At 44.9% G+C, this 24,866-nt stretch overlaps 1 protein-coding gene across 1 annotated transcript; it reads right to left on the bottom strand.

Annotated features, from left to right (window-relative positions):
- Positions 1-2,701: 2,701 nt before the first annotated feature.
- Positions 2,702-23,992, bottom strand: LOC307247715 (TSC22 domain family protein 1-like; the record flags this gene model as incomplete). Its single annotated transcript, XM_080023838.1, has 4 exons — positions 2,702-4,518; positions 6,703-6,754; positions 21,990-22,168; positions 22,283-23,992. 4 exons carry the CDS (start codon positions 23,990-23,992, stop codon positions 4,204-4,206), a joined length of 2,256 nt encoding a protein of 751 aa, XP_079879964.1. The 3' UTR covers positions 2,702-4,203.
- Between the last annotated feature and the right edge of the window lie 874 nt (positions 23,993-24,866).

Genomic DNA, 24,866 nt, shown 5'->3' with positions numbered 1-24,866 from the left:
GTGTGGATGTCGGGTATAGTACCTGTGGAAAGGCCGCCTGGGGTGGTGGTTTCCATTTTTAAAAAGGGGGGCTGGAGGGTGTGCTCCAATTATAGGGGTATCACACTACTCAGCCTCCCTGGAAAAGTTTACTCCAGGGTGCTGGAAAGGAGGCTCTGGCCGCTTGTCGAATCTCAGATTCAGGAGGAGCAATGCGGATTCCGTCCTGGACGTGGAACAGTGGACAACTTCTTTACCCTTGCAGGGTTGCTGGGGGGGTTGTGGGAGTTTTCCCATCCAGTCTACATGTGTTTTGTGGACCTGGAGAAGGCTTTCGACTGTGTCCCTCTGGGAATTCTGTGGGGGGTACTGAGGGAGTATGGGGTACCGGGGCCATTGGTATGAGTCATCCAGGCCTTGTACAACCAAAGTGAGAGCTGTCTTTGTATTCTCGGCACAAAGTCAAACACGTTCTCAGTGGGTGTTGGACTCCACCAAGGTTGACCCTTGTCCCCGATTCTCCGATGCCTCCTGGGCCCCTTCCTTTGGAGGTTTTCTGGGCACATCCAACCGGTAGGAGACCACGAGGTAGACCCAGAACACTCTGGAGGGATTATATATCCCAGCTGACCTGGGAACGCCTCAGGGTCCCCCAGGAGGAACTGGAAAACGTTGCTGGGGAGAAGGGGGCCTGGAGCTCCCTTCTCAGCCTGCTGCCACTGTGACCCGGCCCCGGATAAGGGGAGGAAAATGGATGGATGCTGTTAGAGATGGTAAGTTTAGGTGTAATGTTAGAGATAGTTAGGTTTAGGTATAATGTTAGAGCTGGTTAAGTTTAGGAATAATGTTAGAGATGGATAAGTTTAGGTATAAGGTTAGAGATTCTAAAGTGTAGGTATAATGTTTGAGGCGGGGTTAAACAACATGTAGAACTGCTCCACACGGGGTACTGTTCCTCTGTAAACTCTCTGTTTTTGTATTTTAAACATCATTTTTAACCATGAGTTGGTGTTGAGGTTAAACATCAATAATATACACCTCATAAAATGAGTATGGTGTCGCTAACCATTTTCTATAGTGTTCCAATCATTTTCATCACTTTTTTCATCCAACGTAGAGCCTGGTCACATTGTAGGGGGACTGCCAGTTGTTCCGATGGCCCATTATTCCCAAACCCCAGTAGTCCGAAAAATTTAGGTTAGGAGATGGTTTAGGTATGATGTTAGAGATGGTTATGTTTAGGTGTAGCGTTAGAGATGGTTAAGTTTAGGTATAACATTAGAGATGGTTAAGTTTAGGTATAAGGTTAGAGATGGTTAAGTTGAGGTATAAAGTTAGAGATTCTAAAGTGTAGGTATAATGTTAGAGATGGTTAAGTTTAGGTATAAAGTTAGAGATGGTTATGTTTAGGTATAACGTTAGAGATGGTAATGTTTAGGTATAATGTTAGAGATGGTTAAATGTAGGTATAATGTTAGAGATTATTACATTAGGGTATAAGGTTAGAGATGGGTACATTTAGGTTTAAGGTTAGAGAGGGTAAGGGTGTCGTCCATGTCCAATGTGACATTTTTCGGACTATTGGGGTTAACCTGGAATAATGGGTTGTCGGAAAAATGGTGTGGTACCTGGAATGTACCTAAAGTATATTTACTCAAGTACTGTACTTTAGTACAAATTTGAGGTTTGTGTACTTGAGTATTTCCAGTTTATGAAATATTATATTTCTACTCCACTACATTCAGTGAAATATTGTACTTTTCACATTAACACATTTATCTGACAGCTATAGTTACAACTTACTTCTCAGATTACACTTTTTCATACCCTTACTGTCCAAAACCATGTATCTCCAAATTTGGTGACTTTGAATGTTCGTGATAAACTTGAAGGATTAAGTGTAAAATGATCATACTTCTTAAGCTAAATAAACAAATTAAGAAAAAATAAATCTTTGGATTAGTTGTAAAATGCATTGTCACAAACCTGAATGTGACATTCAACGCTCACAACTAGCATCCGATCACAATCAACGTTTGAACCCGCAATATTTGACAGTTGCGGTGGGTGGGATTAAATGTTCAATGTTGAACCCCGCCCCATTCTGCAGGCTGAAGCCAGGTACTCCTTGAGCTGTACAGATTGCATACCCACCTGGCTGAGATCCGATCTCCATGTGAGCCGGACCAGCTCCAGATGTGCTCTGACAGATCCCACAATATTAACATTGCAATGTGTTCTGCCTGCATTTACACCGGGCACTAACATGCGGATTTCCTCATCCAGAGAAGATATTCAGATACAGATCTTAATTACAGATTTTAATGCCAGGTGTAACAGGGGTATGTATATCTGCCACTTGCCACATTGGGCTCACTAGTTAGCATAGTGCTACTTCATGGTAATTTATGTATATACAGTAGATAGATACATATATTTCTAATCTTTTGAATTTGAATCCCAACTTTTTTCTGCTGTAAAGTCTTAATTTCCCTCCAGGGATTAATTAAATATTTATCTTAAATACTCATACATACACAATCCTAACCCGATCTCAGCTAGACAACCAAGCAGCTGAGAACTCCATGGTCCAGCAACTTGTACAGGTTAATATAGCATTTGAGTTTGTTTACATTAATCATAATTTCAGGCTAAAACACAAAACACACCACTCCATCGATAGAGGAAACAAAAGCAAACTTTTTTTTTTTTGTTTTTTTTTATTTGAGGTGCAACTGTTTAGTGCAATTGTAACGTCACATTTGTGATGGGCTGCGGAACATGCACGAAACATCGACAACGACATACTTCCAACACGTTTCCCCTCAAACTCAAGAGTCTCGAGGGATTCGGCTCGGGTGACCCGAACGGACGCCCCAAATACTTGGCTGAACTATAAAAAAAGAAAAAAAAAAACCAAACAAACAAAGGGTCACCGTCGTCACGGAAAGCTTTCCCCAGAGCGGTACAAACGGTAGAAAACCAGCGTTTCAGTTCCAGCGTTCCCTCCGTTCTCCCCCTGAGCACTGACATCACAGGTAGTTCACACCCTGGCCATGGAACCATAGATATATATATATGGATTTATGTACACGCTAAATCATAATAAGAATTAAAAACACGTCATATATGTATCTATGGTTAGAAACCAGGCACTTGGCAGAGTTGAATTGGAATTTATTTTCTAAGTTCACAACCTAAAAAACAGTCATGTCTCATTTATTCATCTGACTAGTGTTTTTTTTTCGTGTTTTTTTCGTTTTAGACCACTAAGACGCTTTAATACATCGACGAAAAAACACAAACAAAAAAAATATATAACACAAATAAAAATTGCAATGCTAAACCGTTCCCGGCCCTCCCTATGAAAAAAAAAACAAAAACAAACAAGAAAAAAAAAACATTGATTCCCTGCATAAAGTTTCATCTTCCCCCAGGAAAAGCCCAAATCACAGACTCCTTTCTCCACAGACCAATGATGAAGAGGGGGAACTTCCTTTCCGCCTCCCATTCCAGATGGGTCGCGTCCCGTTCAGTTTTGGTCTTTTAGGTTGTTTTTTTTACCCAATCGTGGTCCCCAACGTACGTCCTCACCAGCCAAAAATGTATTTTTAAAAAGTGCTCGAAAGAAACGTAAAAAAAAAAAAAAAAAAAAGGAGGAGAACAACTGGAAGAAGCATGAGAGGAGGGATGGATGGGTAGTATTTGTTTTTTTATATATTTTTTCGGGATTCGTGTCGATTTCCTGTCCGAGCTCCGGAGAAAGTTTCCCACATCCCACTGTGGCGATTGACTGAGGCGGGAACACGGACGTACACACAGGATGATCCGATTCAGTCAGCGTTTCCAAAAACGGGCTTCGAACCTACTTTTTACTGCCTTCGCTACAACTGTGATCGACTTATTTATCTTTGTGTCTGCGTGTGTGTGTGTGTGTGCGTAATCCATTCCCCGTTGTTGTACAGCACTTTGGTACAGACCTGCTTTGTCATTTCGAAGTGCTGTATAAATAAAGTTGAACTCGAGTCTGGACATCAGTTAAATAAAAATGTGCAAAAGAGAAACAAATGAAAAATGAAAAGTCTCTTCTTCTTCTTCTAGTGTTTAATTTGTAGTGTGTTCTCCTGGAGGAGTCAGTTCACAGTATTGGTGGGGGGGGGAAACAAACACTCCTCCTTCCGTCGCCCCGGTAGCACGTCGGGGGTCGGGGCTTCCTCCGCCCAGCTATGCCGAGGTTCCGGAATTCTGTGCGGACGGGAGGGAGGGGAGGGCCGTCCCTCCTGAGCCGGGGGCCGGAGCCAGGGCCCCAGGGCCGGCGGGCTGGACGACCCCCACGACGCCCACCCCGGCCCCGGTCGGGGAGCCCGCGGTCTGGACCTGCGCCTGGAACTGAGCCATCTGCTCGGGGCTGACCATTGCCTTCAGCAGGTTGTTCTCTTGCTCCAGCTGTGAGTTGCGCTCGATCAGCTCCTTTATGTGCTCCTTCAGCACCTCCACCTCCTCCCGCACCGCGTACATCAGGTGGCTCTTCACCAGGTCCTGGGGGAGGGAGAGGGGGGAGGGTTAAACGAGGTGTCTGCGGTTGGTTTAGGTACGACGTTCGAGTGGGAACGTCCATTCTCAGTTGGATTCACATCGGCTTGATTTGAGCAAAACATGGACGCTTTACACTGAATCCCAAAACGGAATGCTGCGTCTGACGGCCCTCTTAGTCTAGTGCATGTGTCTAGTTTTCGCATCACCAAATATCATGAGAGAGCTCTGTGTTTCCCGGTTCAACAGCGAGTAGTTTGCTCAGCTGGATATTTGCCATTTTCACTGCAAGTTTCCTTTTGATAGTGTTTGCAAAGTGCACGCCAATTAAAAAATACATACAATTCATTAATATTAAAGAGATTTATTGATGGTGGATACGGTGACAGCCAATGTAAATGTTTTTCTTTTTTATAGATACATAACTTATTTACTTTGTTTTAAGTCCAGTTCTAATAACTCAAGCTTGTCATATGGAGAACCAGCGACTTCGGTCGTAGAGTCGGATCTGGAATTTATTAATTTATATTTGTTGGATCTACTGTACGCAAGAAACATGATCCACAGCGTCTGAAAGTCGTCCTGGTGCAGCGCTGCAGATGCTTCATCTAAATAGTAAATAACCATAATTTAAATAGTAAATAACCAGTCTGCCATGATGACGCACATCTGTCTGGTGGAGCCATTTACTATCGCAGTACTATCGTAGTACTATCGTACTACACAGACATAACTGATATCGTACTATACAGACATCTACCTGATATCCATAGGAATCCAAATATCTGCTTATGAATAAATAAAAATTAAAGAAAACTACTGTGTTTCATTCCACTAAACCTGTCACTTGTCATTTTATAACGCAAGTAAAACATGCTCTAATCTACACTGCATTTTTTTTACTAACTCTTTGGTTTCATTTGTGTTCATCCTGAATTCATACTAAATTGTGTATAAGATAAAATAAGGCTTTATAGATCCCCGGCGGGGAATTCTATTTGGGGCTAGTGCGCCCAATATGTAAATAAAATAATGAAAATAAATTATATCAAGTATCAAGCAGCCAACTGTGCGGTGGCAGCAATTCATTGTATTGTATTATTGTATCACAATAACATTGTATTACTGTATCACGGTAACAGTGTATTATTATATGACGGTAACATTATACTATTGTATGACAATATGGGTCCATGTTTTTGTCATTGATTTATACCAAAGCACCACTTTACAGAGTGCACACACGGATTAAGAGCAGAGATACTGAACCCAACAAACCTAAATATAAATAGTGAAATATAAATTATAAGAAATACCCAAGCACTTTGTCAGCCATTTCCATGGTGACGGCTCATCACCCCCCCCCCCCCCCCCCAACCCGGGCCCCGCCCTCTCCGGCGCTCGGAGGGAACACAATGTCCTCGCGCCGGTGAGGGCGGGGCCAATCAGCTGCCGAGTTATTTATACCGAGCCGTCGCTAGGCTGCAGCGCCTTAGCAACACGCGGGAAAGAGAGGGGGCGGGGGGAGCGGAGGCTCGCGTGCGAACCTCGGCCGACGTCAAATTTTGGGAGAAAAAAAAAAAGGAAAAAAAAAAAAAAAAGGGGTGGAGGCTCGAGCTGCTGCGTCCAAATCGTCTGTGTGTGTGTGTGTGTGTGTGTGTGTGTGTGTGCGTGTGCGCTATATATATATATAGAGATAGATATGTATGTATGTATGTATGTATGTATGTATGTATGTATGTATGTATGTATGTATGTATGTATGTATGTATGTATGTGTGTGTGTGTGTATGTGTGTGCCTTTCTACCGCCAGGAATACAGCCAACTACTGTATTCCAGTCCGTAAATTCCCATAATCCTGAGCGGTTTATAAGACTGATACTGTTGTTTTAGCAGGTGCATCTTAAAAAATATATATATATCATTGAAAACAACAAACCTCTGAGCATTATTTCATAAATTCGGCCAAGTATTTTTCATCGGGACGCGGGGGAGGTTAAATATTTATTTAAAAAAAACAACGTCTTTTTTTTCCGTGTAAATATTAAGGACTGGAGGAAGCTTGGACCCTCTTTTGTTGCGCGACCATTTGGTGTTACACAACATCAGTGTCCCGGGCCGTTAAGATACACGAAATAATCTCAATGTAATCATCACCACGAAAACAACAAAAAAAAAAACACTCTCACCATTGCTTGTTCGATCTTGTTGTCGATGGCCACCACACTAGCACCCGAAGAGCTGGAAGACAAAAAAGGAGGCGATTTTTAGCGAAACACAACACAACAGATATAGCCGTGTTCATGTTTCAGGGGGCTCTTTTGTAGGAAACCAAAGCCTGGATGTCTATTTGAACGGCGAATGTAAAGACGCATCGGAGATTTCCGCGTTGCGCTGCGTCCGCTCATGCTTCTACGTGTATATTTTAACATTTCCACAAAACGAGGCCGGTTCATCGTGGGGAGCGGAGTCAAATCCTCACATGGCCTTGAAGGGTCATAATTCATCACCAGAGCCGACAACAACGACATTCTGCTATGACATTACTTCGACTTTGGCGTCGATGGATAATGGAGGAATGGATGAAGGAATGAATGAATGGGTGAATGAATGGATGGATGGATGCATGCGTGGATGAGCCAGCGTTCCGGGATGTGTCGGTTCGTGCGGGTCCTTCATAATCCCAGCAAACACGCTCATCTTATCATTGTTACCTATTGTCAACTCGGACCGATGTGCCCTCCCTCCCCAGGACGGAGGACAGCAGCGAAATGGAGAAATTCCTCAGTTGACAAACGCCAAGGTCCATCGCCACCGTGTAACATTGGGAATTCATACTATCCCGTCCATGGAAGTCAACTAGAGCAAGGCAATCATCGAGTGTAGAAAAGATCCGGGGCTATAAAAGTAAAAAAAAAAAAACTAAAAAAAAAACACAAAACAAATAATAAGCGCATCGTTCGAGGCTGCGGGTCCGTCGAGCCCGGTCAGCCTTGCGTGTGCACCGGCTGAGCACAAAGACGGAGGATCGCGCAAGCAGCCCGAAGCTCCGGAGCCACGGAGGCTCATTGCATAATGTATGCAGGAAAACACGGAGCGCGCAAGGGGATTGGCTGAGAGGGCAGGCGCTTGCATAAAGCCTGTATTAAGGGAGACGCTGGTTCCAGCACGCACACACACACACACACACACACACACACACACACGAAGAAGCAGACAGGCGAGGAAATTGCAATTCGGGGCGTTTGTTTTGAGACGCAAAGTCATTTGTGGAAAGCTAACTGCGTGTCTGGGCTTTCATGAAGAAATGCAATGCAGGTCCTCAGACTCGGCTTCTAGACTAGTATAGTGTGAAACGATGCTTCCACCTATTGGTTGAAGTCTGTTGCCTAAACCATACTAACTCTGTACTAATTCATCAATTCCAGACAGATAAGAATAAGGTTGGGAAACACTGCTGTAGAAGGCATGTATGTGTGCGTGTAATAGTAACAGTTGTACACACACACACACACACACACACACACACACACACACACACACACACACACACACACACACACACACACACACACACACACACACACACACACACACACACACACACACACACACTTACTTGGATCGTGCTTTGGGCAAACTCAAGACAAGACAAAGGGGGATAACAGGAACCCCCCATCATATTTATTGTGTTGGTTTATTGTGACCTGACAAGGTTTTAAGAAAAATAACATTAGTATTGAAAGATTTGGATGGTGTTTTGGCTTGCCACAGGAACATTGTATTGATGTTGTCTTCCTAGTCATCTGTAGCGTTGTGTTTATCAATTGGACAGCCTGGAAACACAGTGTTCTCTAAGTGAGTCACAAAGCCACCCAAGAGTATTCCTGCTTATACACTATATTAAATAGAGAGACGGCTTGTTACGCACAACTACGTAGCCCCCATAGTTACGTAATGTTACAATTTAGAATTCAACGTTCCTTTTTGAAACATGTTAATGCGGATGTGTTTTCTACTCATTCTGCACTTACGTGAAAATTATAACAATTGATGTCATCCAGGACTCTACGTTTCTGGGACTGTACGAAGAAGGACTGTTCGATACCCAAAATCTGTGTTTCGCGTTTGGTGCTGGGCTGAATTACAGTGTTGTAATGCTGTGTTTAAACTATGTTTATACAAAACCAGGTAGAACATGTGCTATGTGATTTTATTAATGGTTCAATTCAGGTAAAAATACTTACTACTTAAAAAAACATTATTGATCTTAATTGATATCAATGTGATTCATTGTATTCTATTGCATGTTGGGTGGTTTACTGTTTACTATGGTATTGTATTTTCAAATTGCCTTGTCTGGCCATGTCCGTGGCTTAGATGTAGACGTACGGCTGCTGTGGAGATGTTTGCAAAATGTATACGTTGTGTACGACTGAAAGTAATCAAAAGGCAGGCGAAAGGATGCTATTTTACATCTTGGAAAAGATTGAGATTTATCCTCATTGTTTGTGCGTGTTTTTGGGTTTTTCTCGCTCTGAGCGCAAAATCAATGACACATACACACATTACGTTGGTATTGGTAGAAATTTCACACAAGTGCATGAGCACAGTATTGGACCAGTTGTGTTAGATCCCTGATATTTTGCTGTGAGCTACTTTTATGAGACAAGTGTAGCGATGACAGGTGGTGACAACGTACAGGACAGTGCAGCTCTTTGGAAGGGAGAGGTGTTTATTCCGAGCAGCCTGCAAGCTGAGCTTTGAGAAGCTGGAGTTGATGGGTGACCTGGTTTTTATTGAAAGCTACTCGGGGTAATTTTGACAGATTTATGACTTTGAAAATTGTGTGTATCCATGGCACTCCATGTTGTGGGGAATAAATGAAAACGGAGCAAATATGAAGATAATTGTGTCGGCTCTCCAGCCGGTTGGGGCAAACTGTTCTGGTTGACATCAGCCAGCAGCATTCTCACGATGACACAAAGTCAAGCGCTCTGGCGCGCACCATGGCGAGAACATTGCGTTTCTTAACACTCCAGCGCCCATCCAGAGCAGTGGCACGTGTTGGGGGGTGGAGGGGGGGGGGGTATCTCTCCATGTTCTGCCTCAAATGGAGGATGGGGGAAATTTCACACATGGATTTTTCCAACAGAGCGATGTTATTACCAGAGTTTGATAGAAAACCTGCAGGTGGGACTGTTGCCGACCCCAATTTCGATCCGTAGCTTCGGCATTCAAAGAGAAACACCAACAGACAGATGGACGCACCTTCTAAACATCTACACAATGTCCTGTCCAACACAAACAAAGGCTAGCCAATACCTGTTCAAATTCAGGGCATTGCGTTCTGTGCTGGACCTCACCCCACCCCCCACCTCCTACATGCACCTCTTCCCCAAACAACAGAATAACACCACAAGTCATCGTTTACCTCTTCAGGTGCCTCTCCAGCTCCCAGAAGAGCAGCTTCAGGGCCATCCTGTCCTGGCCCTGCGCGCCTCCCGGCCCAGCCGGACCCTTCTCCCTCATCGATGCTCTCCGACTCTACCGCCCAACCCTGCAAAGAGCCCCTCCCCCCACGCCCCCACCGGAAGTGATGTGTGAGCGTGTGCTTGAGCGCTTATTTACATTCAAGCCCAATAGGAAGTCTTGTCTCTGTGCCTGTACATCACATATAGACTCTTGGCGATTGGTCGACCTGGGAGAGTTAGCGGTGACATCAGCGCATAAGGAGTCATCCGCACACCCACACCCATTCCTGTTGTTATGTAAACTGTCGGCAGAGATCAGCGTAATCCGTCCAATAGGATGAGCCATTTTTGACCACACACCCCTGATAGCGTGTCAACAAGCCCTTCCCCTTTTATTTTCAACCAATGTCTCCTTCCGAGTCTCACACACACACGCACACGCATAAACGCACCCACACACACACACGCACGCACGCACAAAAACACAAACACACACCTCATGTTCCCTCATGCTGGTCCAGTTTTGTTCCCAACCATGTGAGAAGAATGTGTAAGTTGGACCAGACGATGCGCCTGTAGCCACGCTGTCACTCATCATCAGTGAACGCTCACTGGACACACGCACACACAACAGCAATCTCAAGTAGAGCATAGCTCACGTGTATCTTCATGCTTCGTAACATGCTCGCATCGCACACCAGCAGTCTCAAACCACGCACGCACGCACGCACGTGTGTGCGTGCGCGTGCGGGATGGCTAAACATGAACGATCAAAGGCTTGGGTGTGCAAATAAGATCGGCATCTTATTTGGATCTGGCCAGCAGATGAGACAAAGAGCCGATACCTCATCACACACTGTACATCAGCGCTTATTGTCAAGCAAAGGGAGTGTAGGAGACAAAGGGGAGGGGACAACCTGCCCCGCATTTACTCCAAAACCGGACCAATCCAAAATGGAGCACAGTTATTGGGGAGGAGGGGGGGCACAAAATGGCGGTGCCCATTTAAATCACTTGTTGAGGCTTTCTCAAGTGTGAATTGATGTGACTTAAAACACCCAAAGTCTGGGTATAAGTCACACCGTTAATCCATCAACCAGAAGAAAGACTAGTGTTTTTTTTTTTTTTTTTACTTTTTTAAGGCCACACTTTTTGACCATTAGAAGTTTCTGGTTAAAGCCTGTACCAACTAGCTGGTGTCTTTGTCTGTCATGGCAATTCAGAAAACTAAAATAATTACTTGAGCTTGCGAGTGTTTACCAAATATAATGAACCGGTTGCTATAAAATCTATACATGACAAGCCTCTACGTCTTAAACGTATTAGCCTAATGCCATTTGATTGATTCTAGTATTGACTTGGGATCAATCCATCCTCCCTCCATGGATCCAGCATAAGCAGACACCAAAGTAATCTAAGGGAAATATTTACTACGGTGAATAAAACTACAGGTATCGATTTCCGCCAAGCATCGCTAGTGCATCTCTTGCTCAGCCAATAGCTGAAAAATACATTTTGGTATTTTAGTATTTTTAGAGCTTTTTGTGGGTAATCACCGGGGTTATGACATTTCACTGCATATATGTATGACCGTATGTATATGACAAATAACCTCTTGAATCTTGAAAATACAAAGCTGTGACATCACAGATGGTGTTAAGCGGGATGCTTTCATTCATTATAAATCCACTTTCGCCTATCTGCATGTGTGTGTGGCCTGATCGCGGGGCTGACCCGGATATGACCAAACCACTGACGGTCTATCCTGTAGGTAGGCTCGTTAGATAGCTCCAGGAGTAGAAGGTGTAGAACGCAGCCCGCCATTGTGAATTCACTCTTTGGTCTGCGTCGCGGTGTCGCTCCACTCCGGGGATCATGATCTCACATCCCTGCTAAGACTGGGATGGAGCAATTAACGGGCAGAAGTCGTTCCGTCTCTCCCTGAGGTCGTTAACGACTCACCCTTCCACGTGACCCACTCAAGGTCGTTGAACGTTTGACCTCTCCAATATAAATGCTCGCAGGCATCTGAGGAAATCTATATCAGGGGGTCGTCCGATGAAACCCACATTCCACATGTTTATCTACATAGAGTGTGGGGGGTCTTGGTCGTGCGTGCCACGTCCCACTCGTCGCTTGGAGTTGAGGCAATGTTGGAGAAATAGCAACGGTGCAGAGTACGCTCATTCAAAGTATAATTTGGAATAAAACCTCTTACGTACCTCTTAAATACTTGTCTTCATTAATTTATTGGATAAAATATATATTTATTTGTGTGTGTGGTAACAATGCATAAAAGATAATCTCTTAAAATTTTGAGAAATTTTACCTACATTTAAGACTTAGTATTGCAAGTAAGTACTGTCTGCAGGTCAGAGCAGAGGTCAGTATCGGGTTGTGAACTTGATGATCGATGAAAGTCAGATAGCAAGGGAAGTGATAAGGAACTGGAATAAATCTAACCACTTCAGACAGGTAATGAGTTATCTAATTAAAAAAATCATAAAATCTTGATGTGGAAATTACGACCTCAAATTATAACTTAAGAATAATTATTGACTTGTAATATTTGTCAAAACTTTATATATGTAATATCTGTAAAACATTCTCACAATAAACCTAAAACTAACCCATTTTAAGACTTTAATGACTTGCAGACACCTTGATGGATCCCAACAAAGTCTTCTACGTTTCTTACAAATCCTCAAGTTCCATTTGCGTCATTCATGCTGCTACACGATAATATAATATACTACAATAGTATAAGTTATGACAGAAGAGCTTTCTATTGACATTCAAGATTTGAGGATAGAAACTTGGACAGCCCCAACTGGTTAAAAACACCAAAATCACATTTAATTGAATTTGGAGCCATTTCATTGTCTCAAAATTCCCATTGAAATTGGATGAAAACATACATTGTTGAACAGCTCTACACACAACACCTTTAACACAAATTGTAAGAAGAACACAAGCCCTGAGCAGATGCGGATAAAGGGTGACCTGGAGGGCCGCCACTACTACGGGGTAAGTGGATGCTAGCAACACGGCTGCCCGCTGTCAAGGCAACGGTGGGAGGAAAATGGCCGACGGTTACATAAGGTATGTGGGCTGAAAGGACTCAATGTAAGGATGGGACCGGCCCACAACAACAAAAGGACCAGCTTTGGAAAAAAACTAGTACACATCCTGCGAGTTGGAGTGTGTTACCTGCGCTCGAACCCTAAAATAGCATTCCTCTGCTCATCCCGCTTTGCCATCCCTCCTTTCTCTCATCCACCTCTCCCTCTGTGACGTCAGCAAGAATTACTGTGGCATGATTGGCTGGCTTCCTTCTGCATCATTTGACCTCGGGCAGCCAGGACGGAAGCTTTTCTGCCTCTGTGTATAAATGTGCCTGTGTGTGCCCTGTGACAAAAAAAACAAAAAACTCAGCAAGTGCGTAGAAGGCGGTGAAGACCGGCCGGATCCGGTTTGAGAGGCCTGTAACGTTGGCGTTTAGTTGCTCAGGGAGGGATGCTTGGTATATTCTGGATCTGAACAAAACGCTTTAACCGCACCACAAAGAAATGTGAAGACACTGTGAGAAAATGACTAAAATAACACTGTTTCATCAGAGCCCGTTGCCCACCCAGCATCTGCTCATGAGGAACGTAAAGCCCACCATGACCACCACCCAAAACAGACTTTGTTTGTAATTGGGGATCAACCTATTAATCATCACACACACAGAAAAAGCAAGGCTCAAAGATGCACCAACAGCTCTCAGCCCGTACATCAGGGACTGTTCTGTGGAGCATGAGTGTATCGCTCTCTGCCGTGCACGCAACTGCTTACATAACCGGCCCCTACACCATATGGGATCAGAGAGAGAGAGAGAGAGAGAGAGAGAGAGAGAGAGAGAGAGAGAGAGAGAGAGAGAGAGAGAGAGAGAGAGAGAGAGAGAGAGAGAGAGAGAGAGAGAGAGAGAGAGAGAGAGAGAGAGAGAGAGCGAGAGCGAGAGCCGGCTCGCACTGCAGCTCAGAGCGAAGCGCAAGCCAAAGCGCTCAACTGCCAGGCTGGGAAATGCACCAAACCATCCCCGGTGCATTGACCATTGAAACGATATTAAAAGTATTTTGTCAAAACATAAGACGCAACATATCGCTTGGTTGTGGTTTCGTAAGTATATGTGTTGACTTGACAGCGTATAAAAGCAACGATGCTTTTGCACACAGACTTGCATACGGGCTGGAATTGAAAAAACTAAATCAATATATACCCTCCACCCCGCCCAACTTCAATGGTGAAAAACATATTGAGGTCCATGGAGAGACAAAAGAATGAGATATCCGCTGTTTGAAACTGAATAGTGAGGAAAACAACGATAACACAGGCTTTAATCAAATTACTGGGTTGGTGAAAAGGACAGCACACCTTTCTTTGACTAACAAAATAATAATTACACACACCTCTGTAATTTACAGATAGGAATAACTACACACGAAGGACACAGTGCTTTCGAAACAAAAAATGTAATTTCGAATGAACCCCTAAAGAATACTTTTGTAGGAGCACTGTCTAAATCAAAGTTGCTTCTTCGTCGTTTGATGCTACACAGCGTGTTTGCTGCTTTGTGTGTTCATGCCAACAAATTTTCAGTGACATGGGCGAAGGTTTGACAGTGATTTAGAACACACACCTATCCCTGTGGAGAATTCAAATTAACAATATTACACTAGCGTGCGTTTCTTCAGTCAAACCATAGCATGGCTGGAACCTAACTTTCAGTGTAAACAGAGCCGGGGAGCAGGGATGGTTCCTACTGGCTGGTCGCGCCCAGGTCCAGGCAGGGAGGCCAGCGATCACTCTCCCAGGGAAGCGGCCCCGCTCCCCGGGTCATGGGTTGAGAAACGCTGCCTCGGGCCTGGCCAGGTGGGAGGTTTCCAAGTGTTGTAACACTAGCCTGGGTCCTGGCTCAGACCAAACACCACCAGTGGAGAACAACCTCCCTGGAAAACAATGTTCTTTACTAAGCCTGATATGGCCATAGTTTGCTCCCTGCCAGATAAGAGGGCTGGTCACTGGGAATTAGAGCTGTTGAGGCGTTCCGTCAACTCCATTAGACTGCATGCTTGCCCCGCCAAATGTTACGTCTGGCCCCCCCAGACTGACCCCGCTTTATCCTAAAATTCAAAAATAGTTAAAACTTCCGGTACCATCGTTGGTAAAGGCTGCTTGCCCGCGCTCTGTGGTTGAGGTGGATTACGAGTCGGGTCGAGAGACGGCAGGAAGTAATGCTGCATTCCACGGGAACTCGGAAAACTGTAATTCGTGTAGTGTAGTGTGTGTCGTGACCTCTGTGGTCGGACCCTTTATTTAACCTTAATTTTTTTTATGAATTCATTTAGAATAAATCATAATTTCTTCATTGGGCACACCTCTTCAAGCTCCCGTAAACCATCATCGTTTCCCACGATGGAGTGCACACACAACCACACTTTAAAGCATCCTGACGCACGCACACACAGGACGGTGTGTTGATCCACCTCCATGAGTTTTCGCAGGACAAGGAAGATTATTTTGGACAGCAGGACATTTTTCCACACACTTGAGAGAGTGTATAGCAAAAACTACACATAACACGTAGACCATAACGGACCTTTAGACAAATAATACAATAAGGAATAGCAGGTCTCCAAACATCACCTTGATAATACAGGTAAATATGCTCCCCCACGTCAAGCCAAATACAGATCTAAAATATAGCCCCTTTCCCACATGAAATCCTTAACATTGCTGGATTAAAAATATCCGGAAAAGGCAGAAGGTAGTCATTGTTTTTTCAAATTTTCTAATTAGCCAATTGTGTGGCAGCAGTGCAATGCATAAAATCATTCAGATACGGGTCAGCTGCTTCAGTTAATGTTCACATCAACCATCAGAATGGGGAAAAAATGTGATCTCAGTGTTCTTGACCGTGGCATGATTTTCGGTGGCAGACGGGCTGGTTTGAGTATTTCTGTACCTGCTGATCTCCTGCGATTTGCACACAACAATCTCTAGAGATTACTCCGAATGGTGCGAAAAACAAAAAACATACAGGGAGCGGCAGTTCTGCGGATGGAAACGCCTTGTTGATGAGAGAGGTCAACGGAGAATGGCCCAACGGGTTTGAGCTGACAGAGAGGCTATGGTAACTCATAACCACTCTGTACAATTGTGGTGAGCAGAATAACATCTCAGAATGCACAACCACTGAACATGGAGGCAGATGGGCTACAACAGAAGAAGATAACATCAGGTTCCACTTCTGTCAGCCAAGAACAGAAAGCTGAGGCTGCAGTGGGCACAGGCTCACCAAAACTGGACAGTTGAAGACTGGAAAAACTAAGCCTGGTCTGACGAATCTGGATTTCTGCTGAGGCACACAGATGTTCGGGTTAGGATTTGGCACCAACCATGGACCCTACTTGCCTTGTGTCAACAGTCCAGGCTGGTGCCAGTGGTGTAATCGTGTGGGGAATTTTTTCTTGCCACCTTTTGGGCCCGTTTTTACCAATCAATCATTGCTTGAATGCCACAGCCTATTTGAGTATTGTTGCTGACCATGTGCATCCCTTCATGGCCACAATTTACCCACGTTCTAATGGCAACTGTCATGTCACTGAAATGAATGAAACTGTGTGTAATGGGGGCACTTTCCGACTCTCAGACCTTTCTTGTGGGCCTGGCCTACTGGAAAGAGCAGTTTATATGTTGACTGTATACAATGTTGTGTTGGTAATACTATAGAATGATTTATTGCTTGTATTTAGTGAAAAATACAGCAGATAAGGAACTTAAAAAAAAATCGATACTAAATCACAATTTCAATATTGGTCTAAGGTGAAATCACAATACGATTAATTTCCCAAATCAATCAGCTCTAACCAGAATCTCAAAGAAATGCATCAACATCTTGTGGAATCCATGCCAAGAAGAATTGAGGCTGTTTTGAAAGCAAAGGGAGGCCCTACCCAGTATTAGTATAGTGTTCCTAATAAAGTCCTTGGTGAGTCTATGATTGACTTTAATTTCAGATGTCTTACAAAACATGTATGCCTGCGCAGATCAGACTTAATCAAAGATTTTAGCAATTTCTGCAATAGTTTTTCCTGTTAAACACATAAGTGCAGTTGATACAATAGAACAACAGATACACGGCATTACCATATAATAGAAATACTGTAACACCACCCTAGCACACAGAAAACAAGACAAACTACAACATATCATTCATAAATCAAATACCAATACTGTTATTTTGTGGATTGATCCTGCGTTGGAGGACACAGAATGACAATTCGCTCAATATTATATATATTGTTAAATACATTTTTCTCATGGCACATTTTACATAACTGGCCAAGCAGAATAAATGTTTTTTTGCTGCAGTGAATTCATTGCTTTGTCATGAGGTCTGTGTGAATAATAGGCATACATAATCAGCCTATTAAAACAACTTGTGCACACCATGATAACCATGATCCCTGTCTAGGTATATAAAATACATATGTGTGAATATTTATTCAATCATAAACACGTTCACCCTTTGTGAAGGCCACTTTGAGTCTTCAGGACCACTTAATTTGTGAAAGATTCATCGATCAGCTGCACAAAAGAAAGCAAAATGCACCGGCACAGGTGAGCTCGCCACTTATGAATGAAACATGTTTTAGGTCAGTGCTTCCCAGAGAACATTGTGTTACGTAAAGACCCCTGGGCCAACGCATAGCGGTGATTATGTGAAGAGGCTGCCACCAGGTGGAGGAACGGGGATACAGCAACAACATGACTGAATGATGGAGATACTGTGTTTCTGTACAAACATGCCAGTCACTGCCTGCAGGTTCGACTGTGAGAAACACCAGCTTCATACGCCATGAGTGGAAAATATCTCTAGGAAAAAAGTCATTATCCGATTTGGAAACTTGTACCGGTGGAACACTAAGCATGACGATAAATCAACCAATATAAGTTTAAAAGAGGCTTCATTCAGGGTTATCAATTACAGTGACTTGTGTTGTAAAAAGTACATCCCTGCAGAACCTTGTAACAGGTTCTCCATGTAAATAATGGACAATGGGTTGAAATTCACATTATAAAATGTTTTGCTTATTTATTATTCTTCTCTCTTGAAGGCCTGGGGTTAGACCAGCCGGTCAGACCAGAATCTAAGACAAATCATTTTCTACTTTCTTGCAGCAGTCGTCAGAATGTTACAAGAACAAAAAGTTTTTTTTTTTTTTTTTAAGACAAACTCTGTATCCTCCGCAGTACTTTTACCCTGGACCTGTGGTCCCTATCTGCGGTCCCTGTGCTGAGCAGCGAAGTTCTGGACAACCCGCTGATGGTGACATCTCTGTCAACAAAACAAAAATCATCTGTCTGTACACCTTCGCTGTCTGACGCAACACAATTAGCATGACAGAAACCCAAAGAAGATGAAGCAGGCGAGAAGCTGGAGCAGAAAGTTAATTCACCTGAAGCACTTCTTCTCAAGTCAAATACAGTAGATCAGATATAAGTTCAAGTTCAAGAGATTATTGACCTTATATTGACATTTAAGACATAACGAGAATCGCTACCAACTACACAGCTCACCATCTGACGTGCGTTAGAAAAATACTTCACAAAACAAATTTGTTCCGATACATAAATCAACTTACTTCAATTCCCTTAAAAAAATTCCCTCTCAACTTTGCACAGAAACATATGATTGCGGACTGACAATTTTCCAAAAAGATCATGATTGGGCGATATGTCATAATGTCGACAGGTTCTAGGAATCCCTGGGACCAGAGTGCTGTACTAACAGTACACTACAGGGTGCTTTCCTACTCATGTAAGTCAACCCGGTTTGCCCATAGGAGTGATGACACAGGACCCAACGACAAATTAAACAGGTGTCACCCGCCCTTGGGGGGTAACCGCCCTGACTAATATCACTGACTCTGCAGCACTTTAACTGACATCGGTGAAAGGCAGGAGGAGCGACCTGCAGAGGTTTACAAGGTGTGGAAACACCTTCACATGCCGCTGTGTTTACAACTTGACAACTTGACAACTTACACACACACACACACACACACACACACACACACACACACACACACACACACACACACACACACACACACACACACACACACACACACACACACACACACACACACACACACACACACACACACACACACGTTGAGCCATAAAAACCTGGCTCAACACGTTTCTACAAACTGCCTTTCGGTAATATTCTAAAGAGTTTGTCCGTTCAGGAGTTTTATCCCTCGGGATCCAAAGTGGGCCACTGAGCCAAAAATAAAACACAAGGTTTTGACAGGTAAAAATTATACATTTTGGGGTTGTTTTCCTGTTTTGAAAGCTATGAAGAGACGTTTTGATTCCAAACAGCATATGATGTATATGACTAATCACAATGGTTTTGGCCTGAAAAAAAAAAAAAAAAAAAAATGTATTCATAATTAAGCATTCATACGGCTGGACAATTTGTTGATATAATACAGATATTGTGATATGAGACTAGATATTGTCTGGGATTCTGGTTATCGAAATATCGCAATATGTAAATGACGTCTTTAAGGGGTGCTCCAGTTAAGTAAAAACGTTCAGACGTTTCCAACCAATGCCGCACTACCCCCATTACTAATGATTGTTTCTCAAATAATTATTGTGTGTAAGCACCAATTGTCATCACTAAAATAATATCTTAAAAAAAGATATGGAGATATCGTTCAAAAAAATATTGTGATATTGTCCAATGTCTATGCCTAATATATACCGCGATCCAATACCATTAAAGGAGGCGCAGCCCTCGTGCTTGATCTGGCACAGCAGCATCTTCACCGATGCCCCGTCTGGGCACACAACACTGTTTTTATTCTTACACCACAGAGAGAGATGCTCGGTGACCAAATGTTTGCCTGATGGACGTCACCAGCATTGATGAACACCAGCAGACTTCTATTGAACTCAAAGAAAACTAAAATGTCTTTCTCTGCTCTGACAGCAGCAGCAGAGCAGAGAAGAACTGCGGGTCCCTGACGTGATGCACTCACATCTGCTGGGTCAAGGAGAGCGAGTGAGAAAGGGAGGGAGTGAGAGACAGAGCAGTGGAGACAGATCATACAGCATGGCATGACCAGGACTTATAAACAAAGTGTCTGTACACACACAACTCCGCTGCAGCCGAGTGAGAGACAACAGAACCTTCCAACAAGCCGAGGGAAGGGTGGAAACACTAACACACACACAACGGGGGGTCGACAGCTGTTCTTGTAATACAACGGGATGACATAAGCCCCCCCACCGAAAAAACAATGCTGCGCTACTGTACGGCTCAACATGTGTCAGAATGACAGGCAGGCAGTCTCTCTCTCTCTCTCTCTCTCTCTCTCTCTCTCTCTCTCTCTCTCTCTCTCTCTCTCTCTCTCTCTCTCTCTCTCTCTCTCTCTCTCTCTCTCTCTCTCTCTCTCTCTCTCTCTCTCTCTCTCTCTCTCTCTCTCTCTCTCTCTCTCTCTCTCTCTCTCTCTCTCTCCTTCTTAAGCCGTCCACCTGCTGCCTTGATGCAGCAGTTACCAAGCTCTAATCTACCCTTCATATGCAAAATCAGTGACAATATACATGTCCCAATAGGTCAGCAGGATTTCAGTAATTGCAATTGTAGCCCTAGTCTCAGACACAACAGTTTTACAGCCAAGTGTGCAACAGGTGTCATAAAATGGATTCCCCAACTAAGCCACAGGAAGGTGTCAGCAGACTGCAACCGGAGCAGAGCACTTCAGGCTGGGTACTTCCGGTTAAACACAGCTCTGGTTCCTACAATCAGGCCTCTGCCCTATAAAAAAAAAAAAACCACACATCCATCGAATCCTGACCTTGGACAAGAATTCCGCATCATGTAAAAATATAGGCCTGAATTGTATATTTTACAGTAATGTTATTCTTTTTCTGCTTTCTTAGCTAATTTTGCTTTGGTTAAAACCTGTAAAAAGCTAATACTATGATTATTATTCACATGAATGTCCTTCCACTACTGCAATTCAATTCAACTCAGAGAAGGAATGAATGGAGAAAAAGCATAGAGCCAGTGTATAGTGAGACATACATGAATAAAGCATTACACAGCTCCCTGGGGGGTATGACCAAACAGATCCAGTGTCTAATAAAAGACCACGTGGCGGGATGGGGGGCAGAGAGAGAGAAAGCGAGAGAGAGAGGAATGCAGAAAACTAATGAGCTCCAAACGTCCTCAGAGAGACCAAAGCTCATGCTAACAGATCTGTGATGCAAGGTGCTCAAGCACAGCAACGCATCACATCCCTTCCCTCCTCCCTTCCCTCTTTCCCTCCCTCCTTCCGCACCCTCGGGTGACACAGCAAATTCAACACATCTCCTCCAGTTCGCTACACTTTCCGTGGTGGCGTCCCTGGTATTGCAGGCGCCTGATGGCAGAGAAGGTTCTCTCAGAGGAAGGAGAAGACAGTGGCCTTTGACCTTGGACTCGACCTACACTCATAAAGCAATACCTCGTATTGTTGGCAAGACCGAGGTGTTTTGCTCGATAGTGTCGATGATGAGTGTGCAAAACTGGAAAGACTCGATGATAATGAGAAATTCATTGTTAATTATCACTGTCAATCATTTGTTTTCGGTTTTCTCAATGTAAAATTTGCAGCTTAATTCCTCAATTTCAAGTTCAAAATGCCTCACAAAGTCCTTTTATATTTATTTAATTAATTCAATCTGTTTTTTAAGATGACCCAATGACTACTTCGGTTCCGTGCTGTTAAAAAAAAGCCCTGTTGCACTTTGCATCACTCATTCTGTAGCTCTAAATTAAACAAAATAGGACTTTAAAATAGCACCATCATTAGAATCCATGCTTTCCCGGCTGAGAGTACTTGACTTGTACATCACAAACACAAAACGACTCCCCGAACAAAGTCCGGCGGCCTCACCTGTCCTCCTCTCCTTCAGCCGGCTGGCTCCTGAGGCCTGCTGCAGCCGCCATCAGGGCGCTGGCCTCCACGCCACCCGCTGCCTGGCCTAGCACGGAGGTCTGCAGGAAGGCGGCTCCGGGGATCAGAAGTGGCTGGAGGTCGGCCTGCAGTGCAGTCAGAGGCACATAGGAGACTCCCTGGGAGGAGGGTGGCAGGATGTGAACCTGGGTGCTCTGAGGATGAATCTGCTGCTGCTGCTGCTGCTGCTGCTGCTGCTGGGGCTGGGGCTGGGCGGGAGTGAAGCTGCCCACTGCTGAGGGGGCAGCTTGGAGGGGCAGCTGGGGCAGCTGTTGAGTGACAGCAGCTGGTGGCTGAGCTGATGAAGCCCCATGAAGCCCCACTGGCACGGAGACCCCCGCCATAACATGAGGCAGCGGGGGCTGAACCTGGGTCTGGAAGGGAGCCGTGGGCTGGATGAAGTCCGGCTGGCGACCTCCACCCTGGGAAACAACCCCCGCTTCGAGTTGCGGTGCGGGGTAAGTGACCTGTGATGCGGGCTGCAGGGAGTCCACGGCATAGGGCAGCTGCTGGGGCATCACAGGTGGGGGCTGATTCAAGCTTCCATGTGCCATCACCTGCGACATCGCTGCAGGGAGAGTAGCAACAGCAACTATAGGCTGCTGAAGCAGATGAACCCCGCAACTAGCTTCCTGGGGAGGAACTTGGGCCAGAGGAGCGTTTTGAGCCTGTCCCTGCGGAGGGCTCTGCATGGCCTGAGGACTGATGAAATCCTGGCACGGCTGTGAATAGGGCTGCAGTGTTTGCGGTGGCTGAAGACCCATTGGGCCCTGGCAGGCGACTGCAGTGCCCTGGACCCCTGGCTCGATCTCTGTTGTAGTCTCCGTGCCCTTGAGAGCCTCTGACGTAGCGGCCTGTGGAATCTCCTTTTCATAGTACTCTGTACACATCCACCTTCCTTTGCGGAAGGGCTCAGAGTTAGTGTCCAGTTTCACCACTCTGAAGCGGGATCCAGCGGCTGCCTGAGTTGGGGTGTGCTGGGTCTGAGTGTTGGTGGCAGCCGACAGGGTTGGAACAACGGGGGCTGTTCCTCCTGTGATGGAGCCCCCCTGTCCACCCAGTGTAGAGTTGTCAAAGCTTGTTGGTCCAGAGGGGAGCAGTCCAGGGGCATTAGAAGCAGACACAGCAGCAATGCTCACATTGCCAGGTGGCAGCGTCTCAATAGTAGCGGTGGGTAGTTTGGTCACCCCAACTGCAGTTATAGTGCTATCCAAAACGGGAGTCCTCCCAGACTGGCCAGGGCCGAGTGCAGCTTTGGGAATCAGAGCTGGGCTGGAACTAGCCACAGGAGCACCGGCAGCAGTCCCCTGTGTAGCTTGAGGGAGTTGGGCACCTTCTATGTTATCAGAGTGGTGGCTACCATGGAGGTGATGGGAGTGGCTCTGTGGCTGAGTATGATGATGATGGTGGAGGGCACCATTCATCACCTGCTGAGAGCCCTGAGGGATGGAGTGAGCATGCAGTGGCTCATTGGGAGACACAAGGCCAGGCGTGTCCACTCCATGCAGGCTGTTCAGTGTCTCGTCTGAGGAACTTCTCTCCGGGACGCCTGTGTCCGTGGCCCTGGACACAGACACATCCAACATGTCTGAGGAGGAGAGATCCTCCGTATGGGACTCGTCCATGTCATCATAGCTCTCGGTGTCGTCCGCTAGGCTGTTGTTGCTGCTCATGACGCTCTGGGCCGAGATGACACTGGTGATTTGGAAGCCGCTCTTCTTCTTCACCTGTGCCCCCGTAGCCTGGGACTGCAGCTGGTGATGGAGTCCAGGGGACAAAGACTCAGCTGGTCCCACGTTGTCGATGCTGCCACCAACTACTGTTGAAGAGGAGGTCACAGAGGAGGCTCCACTGCTCCCTCTACGATGGTGAAAACCTGTCGTATGTGACATTTTCCTGCCACCGGTCTCAGCTGACTCTCCAGAGAAGTCCTGGTGATGCATTTTGCTATTTTCCAAGACGGGTATAGGTGCCAGGCTGGGTCACAACTGCAGCACAACGACACTAACAAGCCATAAGTGAGCTATCAGATGATCTATGCCTCGGGCTGCTACAATCATGAGTTTTAGTTAATTAATTGCCACACAAATAACACTAATTAACAACTGAATTGTATTTTATGTTGATTTTATTCCTCTATCAAAGTAATTGTGTAATAACACCTATTGAGTTATACACCGGAAACAAACACTCAGGTTGACTGGTGGAAACTCACCTGATTTACATTTTATTTATCGCAACATTTCCAATATTGGCTCAAAATTGCCCAGAAATATGTATGGAACCGTGTTTCTGAAAGCTTCACGACTTAAACTGACAATCGCGTTCAGGCTAATGTGTAATAATTGTGACAGCTCTACCTATGCCATTAAAAAATAAAGCTCCACCATATACTGTAGTTAGGCTGGCTGGCTTTTGTAAGTGTGGTTTCCTCGTCCCTAGTCTTCCTTTGGTTGTTCCGAGATAATGTGTGCACAGATATATATTCAGCGATGGAAGGAAAATAAACCCATGTATCAACTGACACTTAGCTAGCTGGCTAGCCTGTTAGCTTAACGTCCAGCAAGGAGCGAGCTGATATTATTCTTCACAGATAATGACATAGCGTTTATCTTCAAGAGGCATCAACTATCTAATATGTCGTCGGTCAGTCCACTGCGCCGTGTGAATAGTATATCCGTTACGGTGATTCCGGAGTTTCACCCAAGTCCATGTCAGAGCGTCCTTTCGATCGGCTGCTCGCCGTGTGATTGCCGGCAGCTAGCAAGCTATGGCATCGGTGCGGAGCGGAGATGAGGGGGGAGAGGGGGGAGAGGG

The sequence above is a fragment of the Zeus faber genome (genome assembly GCF_960531495.2).
Source record: "Zeus faber genome assembly, chromosome: 2".
In the NCBI taxonomy this organism is placed as follows: domain Eukaryota; kingdom Metazoa; phylum Chordata; class Actinopteri; order Zeiformes; family Zeidae; genus Zeus; species Zeus faber.
The sequence above is the reverse complement of the archived record's forward strand: the minus strand, read 5'-3'. Positions and strand labels throughout refer to the sequence as shown.